General features: G+C 48.0%; 1 protein-coding gene across 1 annotated transcript; it reads left to right on the plus strand.

Annotated features, from left to right (window-relative positions):
• Window positions 1-2,544: 2,544 nt before the first annotated feature.
• LOC116753472 (carbonyl reductase [NADPH] 3) lies at window positions 2,545-10,183 on the plus strand. The gene is made up of 3 exons (XM_032631266.1): window positions 2,545-3,181; window positions 5,028-5,135; window positions 9,696-10,183. Exons 1-3 carry the CDS (start codon window positions 2,893-2,895, stop codon window positions 10,130-10,132), a joined length of 834 nt encoding a protein of 277 aa, XP_032487157.1. The 5' UTR covers window positions 2,545-2,892; the 3' UTR covers window positions 10,133-10,183.
• The last annotated feature ends 2,038 nt before the right edge of the window (window positions 10,184-12,221 follow it).

The raw sequence follows: 12,221 nt of genomic DNA on the forward strand, positions 1-12,221 counted from the left end.
CTCCCAACGCTTGGGTAACACCCCAGCACAGTTAAATCACGATGTCTGCGGATGGAGCCAGGCATTAGCACATTTTTTTTTTGAAGATCCCCAGGGCATTCTAATGTGAAAAATTGGGGAATGACTGCTATGAGCAACAGACTTTCTCCAAGCCACCCTAAGTACCCCTTCATCCACCTGCTGCATAATTTGAGGGGCCCAGTGCAAAATGAAGATGCGGGACAAGTGTTTAAAAAAAAATCAAGAATTTCAGGACAGTAACAGCAAAGGGTGCAGACCCTGAGGCCAGCACGTTGGTCAGTGTTTTCTTCCCTCCTCATCTCTGAGGAGGTCAGTAGCTATGTGCAGGATCCATCCAGCGTCTTGGCTTCCCAGTTCCTTGACCTCCTTCACACCAACAAGATTTCCCTGTCCCCTTCATGTGGTTCATCTGTGCAACCTCTGAGATCTGGATCTCAAAGCATCCCACACTGACCCCCAGGACCCGGCTTGGCTCCAATCTCCAAGCTTCGCCTTCAGCGGAGCCCTGCCCTCGGAGACCTCTGTTCCATCAACCCTACTGTACTTCCCTTATTACGAATTTCCAACCCTCTCGTGTCCTTTCTTCTGTCCTTAGATGCCATAGCCCTACACTACAATCCTTTCCTTGAAAACATCTTTCCCTGTGCTGTGTGAGCCTGGCAAAACACCAACCCTCCAACTTCCTCCACCAGTTGCACTAGGGACTGGACGATGCTGGGGGGAAACTGAAAGAGACCGATTGTGCTGTCTTGACATTTATGACCACAGGTCTCCTATAGGCCCCCAACTCTGCTGGTCAATGCTGCCTAATTCCCTAATAAATTCACTTTCCCGTTCTGCAAGATGGCAATGCCTTCCTCAAGTTTCCTAAAAGAATCCTTCTTGCTAATGACCTCAAATCACTCATCCTTCAAAGAGAAAACAGTACCCTCAAGGAGAGCCACCCAACATCCTACACGTAGAGCCACACACGCTGATGTTTAGATGATTACTATTGTATAAAAACGTGCTTTCATCTCTCTCTCTCTCCCAGCTTTAAAAACTCTTTTAAAAGAGTTCAAGTCATACAAAGTATGTTCTCGACTACAACAGAATTAAGAAATCAATAACAGCAAGATATCTGGATAATCCCCAAAGAGTTGGAAGCTAAAAAATATACTTCTAAATATCCTTGGTCAAAGATGATGTCAAAAAGTAAATTAGAAGGTATTTTAAACTAATTGAAATTGAAAACACAACATATCAGTGTTTACGGTATGCCACTAACATAGTACAGAAAGGGAAAGTAATAGCCCTTAATGTCTATATTAGAAAAGAAGATCTTAAATCAATGATCTCAGCTTCCATGGTTAAAAAAAACAAAAAAAAACCCACAACACAAACCAACTAGAAAACCCAAAGTGAGAAGAGAGGAAATGAAGATTAGAATGGAAATATAATATAACCAGAAAAAACAGAGAAACATATCAATGAAACCAAAAGCTTCTTCCTTAAGAAAATAAATAAATAAATAGTTCTAACCAGAGAGATCAAGAAAAAGATATGAAAGACACAAAATACCAATATCAGGAATGAGAGAAGTGGCATCACTCTTGATATTAAAAGGATTGATAAGGGCATATAATGAACGACTTCACGTCAGAGTCAACAACTTAGGTGATATACACAAATTTTTTGAAAAACATGAATTAAGCTCACTCAAGAAGAAACAAAAAACCCGAATAGCCTTATATCTTTAAAATAGAGTTCCAAATAATCTTTAGGAGAAAAAAGAAAATACTGGGTGAGCCCCAGCAGGTGCCCACCTTCCTGACCTCACCTGTTGGCTTGATGGAGATAGTGGAGTCAAGGTGACAGACACAGGCAGCTCAGCCAACCTGTGCTTGGGTAGAGCTGAGTCATAATGAGATCGTAGCTCTCCATAAATCTAAAAGTCACTAATCAAACACACTCAGATCAAATGCACTCAGATTACACTAAAGAAGGTGGGTGGGAGTTCTAATTGCTTGTCCACACCGTGACACACCTTTGGAGATTCATTTTCAGTTGAACTTTGTGGCCACAAATTTCACTTAGAGAAAAAAAATGCATATATGTATCCTCCTTTGACAAACCTAGAATGCACTCACTTAGCACCCGTAGGAGTTGTGTAAGATGAATAAAAACATTCTGGTACGAGGCTTCACACCCACAATGAGAGTTTCATAAACATTCCCTCCCACTTGGGGGCGCACACAGCTAGGATCCCACACAGCTAGGTACCCTGCCCACACCTGTAAATCTGTTCTTGGGACCTTTTTTTCTCCCATTCCTCTCTTGAGTTTCTCTTAGGCAAGGAATGGGATCTATGTCCTGAGAAGCAGTTACCATGTCGAAATAATTTCACTGTAGTCAAGGAAAAAGCGAACATCCTCATTTTGCAGTGGATGACGGACGCACGCCCAAGAAAATTACTCAGCACTTGTTTTTCTCCTTTTGGGGTTCTCGTACAATAGTTTCTTCAATCCAACTGCAAGGAATCTCTAGACCCTATCGACCCGTCACCGTCCGCTTTTGCTTTAGGGGAACAACGTCTCGACCCCGCAGACCACAGCTTGGCTCAAGAGGCGGGACCAAAAGAGGGCGCATCGCGGGGGACGGGGCGGACCCGGGAATGGGGCGTTACGAAACCTTCAGGAACAGACTGCCCCTCCTCGGAGGGGAGGGACCGAGGACCGGAGCCTCGTTCTCTGCAAGTCACAGCGCTGGAGCCTAGAACACAGTTCTTCCTGGCTTCTCTGACTGTGGCCGGGCCTCCGCAGCGCGCGCCGCCCGTGGCCCAAGGCCCGGTTCGCTCTTCACCCAACGGCCCCGCGCGCCCAGCACCCGGCCATGCCGTCCTACACCCGCGTGGCGCTGGTCACCGGGGCCAACAAGGGCATCGGCTTCGCCATCGCGCGCGACCTGTGCCGGCAGTTCCCGGGGGACGTGGTGCTCACGGCGCGGGACGTGGAGCGGGGCTGGGCGGCCGTGCAGCAGCTACAGGCCGAGGGCCTGAGTCCGCGCTTCCACCAGCTGGACATCGACGACCTACAGAGCATCCGCGCCCTGCGCGCCTTCCTGCGCAGGGAGTACGGGGGGCTCAACGTGCTGGTCAACAACGCGGGCATCGCCTTCAAGAGTAGGTGCGGGGGGCGGGAGGTCCCCGGGCGCTCCGAGGGTGCCAGACAGTGAGCCGCATACGCCCCCTACCCGCCCACTTAAGTTATGGAAGGCAGAGCCCGCCCCTCGGGATGCACTCAGCTCTGGCCTCCCACGGCTGGTTCTCGCTTCCCACGGAGTCGCGGGAGCGGTTCGTTTAGCTCAAGACCCGCCCGGGCGCCGGGCACAGTGCGCCCCGCCCGCCTGCCGGCCTCTGCGGGCCCGAGCACGCCAGGGCTCAGCCCAGGACCCTCCCAGAACAGACAGCTGCTGAGGTTTGCAAGAGAATCGGACTCCTGCGAGGGGACCACGCCCTGCTAAGCTCATCAGCTTTCTAATGCAAGAAACATTTTCTCTGCGAAGGGTCTCCAAACTCACTCTGGGCTTTCTCTTTCCTTGAAAGGGCGCATTCATAGATACGAGGAGGCATCTGCTCGGGACAGGAAGTGGATCTCGGGAGCACGATTAGTGCGCACGTGCACGCGCTAGTGGACTTGAGAGAGCTTTAATGGAGCTTTTTAATGGGGAGGTTTGATAGGCTCTGGCAAAAAGGAAGCGAGCGTGGTTCCCACCCCCAGGGAAGCTATGTTTGTTATCAAACATATATAAGTGTGGTCTGAATTAGCACCTTCCTTTGGGGCCGGGGCGCGGGGCGCGGGAGGGGGGAGATCAAGGAGATTACTTACTCTTATTATTCGAGTAAGAAAGTTATCGATCTGCCACGTGCCGCGGGTAGAAATAAACAGGCCAGCCTCACTTACAACCTGGTGGGGAAGAGAAATCTAAGAGGCAGAGCGGAGGAAAACGAAGTATTGTGAAGCGTTAAGTCTTCATCCCCTTGGCCTTGGGCCCTCGGCAGCGCCCTGCACCTGCAACTCGGTCTGCGGGCTTTCTGGGAGCGCGGGCGGGGGCGGGGGCGACTGACAGCCCCCGGAGCCGACGGCTGGGGAATTGGTGGATAAATACCCGGCTTCCTGAGGACACACGGAGGAACACTGACTTCAGCTGGAAACTCTTGCCCCTCAGAGTGTGGGCTGTCGGCCAGCAGCGCCTGCCCCGCTAGACACTCGCTGGAATCGCAGAATCCCCAGCCCCGCCACCGCACGTGCTTCGTGATCATCTGCATTTTAACAGAATCCCCAGGTGCCTCCTATGCCCATCCAAGACTGCGAACTTTGATCACTGCTGCTCGGAGTGTGGCTCGCAGACCAGTAGCCGTGGCGTCACCTGGGAACTGGTTAGAAATGCAAATTTTGGAGCCTCACCCCGGACCTTCAGGATCCCAAACTCTGGGGGCGGGGCCCAGAATGCTGTGTTCTAACAGGTCCCGCAGGTGCTTCCCACACACGCTCCAAGTTTGAGAACCACGGATCTCGTGGTTTAAAAATTGTTTTAAAGGTAGTTTGTTTGGGAGAACTTCCCGGACTTCCCTGGTGGCGCAGTGGTTAAGAATCCACCTGGCAACGCAGGGGACGCGGGTTCGAGCCCTGGTCCGGGAAGATCCACGTGCCATGGAGCAACTAAGCCCGTGCGCCACAACTACCGAGCCTGTGCTCTAGAGCCCCCCCCGCCCCGCCGAGCCCGTGCTCCGCAACAAGAGAAGCCACCGCAATGAGTAGCCCGCGCACCGAACGGAAGAGTAGCCCCCGCTCTCTGCAACTAGAGAAAGCCCTCCCACAGCAACGAAGACCCAACGCAGCCAAAAATCAATAAATTTATTGTTTTTAAAGTTAGCTGGTTTTGTCTTTCATTAGAGATAAGATCCACTTTGTCTTATGAATTTTAGGAGGAAATGCATCACTTTGTTTCCTTCTCTTTTTTGAAAGTTGATGATCCGACACCGTTCGACATTCAAGCTGAGATGACACTGAAGACAAACTTTTTTGCCACGAGAAATGTCTGCAGCGAATTACTGCCGATAGTGAAACCTCATGGTAAGTCCAGCTTTGTGGACTGTCAGGTTGCCTCCCCTCGGCAAGGCGTGACCCACCCCCCGGGGGGTGTGGCCGGGGCGCTGTCCCCCAGGAATCACCCAGGGGTGCTATTTCTCTGTAGGGGGGAAAATAGAAAACTGCATGATTTTCTCATAGTACCTGGCCCCTCATCCGAACATTTCAGCTTTATTGAAAGATATGTATACCCCACTCCAAGTTTGTGGAAGAATTAGTTCCCTTTTCCCCCAGAACTTGTATGTTTGTATGCAGGCAGGCATGAGTGAACTTAGGTGTGTAGAGATGCATGTATGTTTAGATACCTGATTCATTTGAAGTTTATCCTTGTGTAGGAAGGAGATGGATCTAAATGTACCATTTTTCATATACCCAGTTGTTCCCTCAACATTTATGAAAAGTTCATCTTCTCCCCCACCTCCCAAAAGAAAGATGTGTATGATACATGGTGATGCTCTTGGGTCCCAAGTCATGAAGTGAATCCTAGAAGGATAAGGTGTTTCAGGTCCCCAAAGGCCTCTTGCCTTTGAGCAACTTCAGTGAGTCTTTCTCAGTTCCTCAAGGTGGCCGGGCCTCACCCAGTTCACCTGGGGCTTGGGGAAAGTGTCTGTTCTCTCATTACTATGAATTTTCCTCTATTCCTTTCTTCTTGCACCAACCTTTGCCAAGCTGGTTCAGAGCATCGAAAAGAAACTTTTCTTTATTAGGAAATATCTTTCCCACATTTTCAAGTATTCAGTGAATAACTTTTATTACTTTTCCCACAAACATTTATTGAGCGCCTACCATAATCCAGGCATTACTCTGGTGCTGGGAATACAGTGGTGAGCATTGTGGGCATGGACAGTCCGGTCCATGGAGCACAGAGTCCAGTGGGGAAGACCACTGCTGACAAACAAGCCTAGCTGTGTAAATTACAACTGTGCTGGGAGGTGGGGAGAGAAGCCTTGCTTCCCTGAGGATTTTCTTTCCCAAGAAATCAACTGTGATTCTTAGGAGGAAGAACTCTGTGATTCTTACTAGAAACACGCTTTTCTTAATTTAACATTTTGAAGAAAGATGATCTCCAGTGCAAAAATATTTAAATTTAAAAAGATGCATGGTGAGAGTCCCACCTGTCTGCCCCTCCCCATTCTCCACAGGTGATTCTTGTTACTGGTTTCTTAGTGGGATGGGATCATAGAAAGCTCACAGGTAGAGTTTCAGGTACTGGCTCATAGAAGCCTTGGGTCCAGGGGCATGGAGTTGGTGAGTGTCCAGGGTCAAGGGGATAGAATTTTTAAATGCAAATCTAAGCAAAAATAAATGTGTGTGTGTGTATATATATATATATATATATATATATATATATATATTTGCTTCCCTTTTTACAAAAAGAAAGGACACTAAGCATAACGTTTGCCACCTTGCTTTCTTCACTTACTATATCTGGGGCTCTTATTCTTTTTCACAGTTGCATAGTATTCCATTGTAGCTGTGTGTTTTACCAAGTATCATGAAATCTTCCTATGGATTTTAGAATCATAGAATTTGAAAGATGCAAAGTATTGAAAAAAACTTACATTTTTAAAGTACATTTATGGTATCTGTCTACACCTTCACTTTATAGAGAAGGAAACTGAGCCCCAGAGAAGTGAATACAGCCAGGTAGTAGTAGAGCTGGAAACAGTATCCCAGTTTCCTAACTTCACCCCTCAATCAAACAGGATAATCAGGATAATTAGTTCTAGTTAGGGAAGGATTATAGCACCAAATGATTGTGAACCAACCATTTTGAAAGGTAAAAGAAGTCTTTGGGGAGGGTGGGGCTCAGGGACCAACCCAGTGCTGGTGAATCACTGTCTTTAACCAGTTTTCTGTTAACAGTAATTCCCAAAGCGGGAATCTTTGGTTTGCAACACATTGAGAATAGTGGTGACTTTTCAATAAACGTCACTCTAGAGGGCAAAACGCTGAGCACCGCTGCCCCTTGGTTTGTTGGGAGTCACTTTCTCCACATTCAAAGCTGACTTAAAAGCCACTTTATTTAGCTTTATAATATCACTTTAAAGAAAGTTAACCCGCTTGCTTATTGGTTCAAGATTGAGTGAATAGGTTAAGCCACTAGGGGGAGCTACTTGCCCACTCTTGCTGGAACGCAGTAGGCGTTGTTTCCGGACCGTGGAGCCACCTGGACCTCAGCCAAGAGTGGTGGTGATGGTGTGGGCTGAGCCCTTTTCAGGGCTGATTGGGCCCATTTAGCTGTTGCAACTGTCACCCCTTGGCCTCTCCCCCAGGGGTGTGCCTTGAGATCAAAGAGGACGCCTCTTCCTCTTGGGAAGATTTTTATTTCCATCAAAGGCATAGAGTAGCTCCTGTAATTTGTTTTTTCTTTACTTTCCTCCTTTCCTGTTTGGATTTAATTCCTTGTAGCAGCCAAGCGTTTGAGTACAAAGCTGCTTAGCAAGTAATGAAGAGCATAACTTCAGCAAAGCAGAATTTCTGGCCAAAATATTGAAGTGAATCTAATCATAAAAAAAAAAAATCATGCCAATCCAAACTGGGGGAAATACTATAAAATAAAGGCTTAGAGTCTTTAAAAACATCACTGTTAACTGCTCTAGTCTAAATAGACTAAAGAGATAGGACAACTAAATGCAATCCATTTATCCCTCCAGGGTCCATGCAATCCATTGGACCCAGGATGAAAACAAACAAAAAACCTATAAAGGAAGATTATTGAGACAATTAGGGACGTTTGAATATGGACTATAGTTTAGATAATAGTGTTGTACGATGATTAATGGGATCACATTTGCGGTTATGGAAGAGAATGCCCTTCTGTATACTACAGTGTTTTAAGGCGAAGGTTTATGGTATCTGCCTACAATTAAGAGAAAGATAGAAAGCAAATGTGGCAAAATGTTGACAGTTGGTGAACTCAGCTGAACGGTATATATATGGGTGTTTATTAAACCATTCTTGCAACTTCTCTGTAGGTTGCAAAGTTTTTCAAAGTTAAAAGTTGGGGAAAAGGGCACCCCTGGTGGTGCAGTGGCTGGGAGTCCACCTGCCGATGCAGGGGACACGGGTTCGTGCCCCGGTCCGGGAAGATCCCACGTGCCGCGGAGCGACTGGGTCCGTGAGCCATGGCCGCTGAGCCTGCGCGTCCGGAGCCTGTGCTCCGCAACGGGAGAGGCCACAACAGTGAGAGGGCCGCGTACCGCACAAAAAAAAAAAAAAAAAAAAAAAGTTGGGAAAGAACTATGTTATTACCAGAGAGAGACAGAGAGAAGGAAGGAAGGAAATAATATACTGAAGAGTCTTGGGTCCCTGCGGGCTATGTGAGATGCTTATGTACAAGGACAGAGTGAGGGCATCTCCGTATCGGGCTGGGCCCACAAGAATCTCCCAGCATGTACACACCCCACCAACAAATGTGTACCTGTGGTGAATGCCATTCAGAAAATGAAATAAAATCCAATTATCCTGTTGGATGCAAAGAACATGGATTCAGTATAATATATGAGAAAATAACCCCCCAAATTTGGTGCTTTTTGATGTTGGACAGAATGTGTAAATTCACACGTTCACTGGTTTGGGGATTTCTATCAATGCTTCAAATTATTTTCTAGTTTTTGGCCTTCATATTTTATTTTATGGACAGATCTGTCTCATTAGTAGCTGTGAATCATTGCTAATATGAATATTAACTCACTAATTACATTTAATTATTTGTTAACTATGGGCTAAAAAAAGGAATGAAAATCAAAACTGGGATGGAGAATCAACCCATTCCACATGTGAAAGTATCCATCATTAAGGATAGACAAGGGTCATTGGCAAGGGATTGCTTAAACCTGATTTTGGCACTCGGGTACAGAGGTGGCCCCAGGACCCTAGGAAATAATCTAAGGGTGAGGGCGCTGTCCCCCGGAAAGCAAGTTCACAAGTACCTGGAAATGTGTGTGTGTGTAGGAGGGTGTGTTTTATAAAACTACCTGGTGATTCTACTACAGACCTACCTTCTGCTCACCTAATGAATCACTGCTCTTTAGCCCCTGTTATTGACAGAAATGTGTTCTTCCTTTTGGGAGAACAAGGGACAAAAAGTTAAAACCCACTGGTGCATTCTTGAGGCATTTTTGAATACCTTTGGAGGTTTTTTTTTAATGCCTTCTAGAATCTTTATTTTTTTTAAAGGGCTTAAAATGCTCGGCTATTTATTAGAATCTTTTTTTTTTTTTTTTTTTTTGCAGTAAGCGGGCCTCTCACTGTTGTGGCCTCTCCCGTTGCGGAGCACAGGCTCCGGACGCGCAGGCTCAGCGGCCATGGCTCACGGGCCCGGCCGCTCCGCGGCATGTGGGATCCTCCCGGACCAGGGCACGAACCCGTGTCCCCTGCATCGGCAGGCGGACTCTCAACGAATGCGCCACCAGGGAAGCCCTAGAATCATTTTTTAAATCAGCAATTACACCTGCCCCATGACTCAATCATGTTTGTCAGTAGTCAACCAACGATTGTTTATTTGTGATATGCTTCTATATTTTTCTTATTCTGTTTCAGGCAGAGTGGTGAATGTCAGCAGTTTACAGGGTTCCAAAGCCCTTGAAAATTGCAGCGAAGATCTGCAGGAGAAGTTCCGATGTAAGACACTCACAGAGGAAGACCTGGTGGAGCTCATGAAAAAGTTCGTGGAGGACACGAAAAATGAGGTGCATGAGAGGGAAGGCTGGCCCAACTCTGCTTATGGGGTGTCCAAACTGGGGGTCACGGTCTTATCGAGAATCCTGGCCCAGCGTCTGGATGAGAAAAGACAAGCGGACAGGATTCTGCTGAACGCATGCTGCCCCGGGTGGGTGAAGACGGACATGGTGGGAGCTCACGGCTCCAGGACCGTGGAGGAGGGGGCTGAGACTCCCGTCTACTTGGCCCTCCTGCCTCCAGATGCCACCGGGCCTCACGGGCAGCTAGTCCGGGACAAAGTCGTCCAAACGTGGTGAATGTCTGCTTTGGCACTTGAGGCTTAATAAATGTTTGGGGAATGAATGAATTCTGGTGTTGTAGTCCGATTCTGTTTCTGTCCTTGCGGGGCGTCGATGAGAAAGTGTCTAGTTCTGGGACTTTCCTGGTGGCGCAGTGGTTAAGAATCTGCCTGCCAATGCAGGGGACACGGGTTCGAGCCCTGGTCCGGGAAGATCCCACATGCCGTGGAGCAACTAAGCCCCTGTGCCACAACTACTGAAGCCCACACACCTAGAGCCCGTGCTCTGCAACAAGAGAAGCCACCGCAATGAGAAGCCCGTGCACCGCAACGAAGTGTAGCCCCTGCTCACCACAACTAGAAAAAGCGCGCACACAGCAACAAAGACCCAACACAGCCCAAAATAAATAAACTTATTTTTTTTTAAAAAAGGAAAGTGTCTAGTTCTGCGATGGAGCTGAGCAATTTTGCTCTGCCCAAGCTCTAGCCTGAGAGGGAGATGCACATAGTCTGGTGGTTCTCAAATATTAGAGGGCAGCCAAATCACTTGGAGGGTGTGTGAAAACATTGCCTGGAATTGGGGCCCAAGAGTGGGCATTTCTATCAAGTTCCCAGGTGCTGCTGGTATTGGGATGGCACTTAGAGAACCACTAACCTCCTGAGAGGTCCCAGGGCTGCAGAGCGGGTCCCAGCCACGTTCCAGGTGTCCCTTGCTGTTTCCAGGTTGTCGACTCTATAAGGATGGTGATTTATCCTGTTTCCTTAGTTCTGCAACCCTGCTTTATATCTCATTCTGTTTTCCTACATTTGAGTACATTGAGTTTGGTTCTTACACTTATGAAGTTGTGTGGCTCGAGGGACTCGGGAGGAATGTCCTTATTTTGTTGGGTTATGGTTTCTTCCGTAATAGGTTTTCCGTTTGGGTTTTGCATCCTGTGTTCTTCCCAGAACGTTTGCAAGGTTGCCCTGCCACTCTTCATCTAGTTCATGCCTGGGCAACTTTGTCCAGACCATCTCTTTGCTCTGACACATGCAGATATTTTCTCCTTAGCCTATTCTGCTCCCCTGTAAGATACAGCCCAGGGTGGTTCTTCAGATGCCCCTCCCTGGGCCCCTTTTGCGGTCTCTCTGAAAACAGGCAACCCCACTGCTTTCAAATGAGATTGGTTTTGCAAGCAGCCTCCTGTGTTCTGGTTATACCCTATAGAAAAAAGACCTGGCGACCAAAGGTTCTTACAAAAGACAAGAAATATACTTGCAAAGAAAGTTTGCTAGGGAGTCAAGATTGCAGAAGGAATGGGTAGCCAAACAACAAAAACGCAACAGGGGGCTTCCCTGGTGGCGCAGTGGTTGAGAATCCGCCTGCTGATTCAGGGGACACTGGTTCGTGCCCCGGTCCGGGATGATCCCACGTGCCACAGAGCAGCTGGGCCCGTGAGCCATGGCCGCTGAGCCTACGTGTCCGGAGCCTGTGCTCCACAACGGGAGAGGCCACAACAGTGAGAGGCCCGTGTACCGTAAAAAAAAAAAAAAAAGATAAAGAAAAGCAGCTACAGCGTGGCCCAAAGAGAGATGGCCCCTCTTCTCACAGTGGCATCCATTCCCCAGCTTCAGACCATCCCTGAGATCCTAGGTTCTAAGAGATGCTCTAAGAAACTCTTGTATCCTTTAAAGAAGTTTCCCTTTTCCTTAAGCTGGTCTGAAGTGACTTACTGTTGCTTGCAACCAAAAGAAATCTAACGAACAGAAGTGCATGAAAACGTTTCATAGTATGCTATAAAGGCAAAAATATCATGAAGTGAGAACCCATGGCGTGCTAGTCCATATGTCACGCTTAATACTTTCCTGACATTGTCTTATTTTTTTTTTTGCCATACGCGGGCCTCTCATTGTTGTGGCCTCTCCCGTTGCGGAGCACAGGCTCCGGACGCGCAGGCTCAGCGGCCATGGCTCACGGGCCCAGCCGCTCCACGGCACGTGGGATCTTCCCGGACCGGGGCACGAACCCGTGCCCTGCATCGGCAGGCGGACTCTCAACCACTGCGCCACCAGGGAAGCCCCTGACATTGTTTTACATAATTCTCACAACAGTCCTTTGAGGTAGGGAT

The sequence above is a fragment of the Phocoena sinus genome, chromosome 4 (genome assembly GCF_008692025.1).
Source record: "Phocoena sinus isolate mPhoSin1 chromosome 4, mPhoSin1.pri, whole genome shotgun sequence".
NCBI lineage: Eukaryota > Metazoa > Chordata > Mammalia > Artiodactyla > Phocoenidae > Phocoena > Phocoena sinus.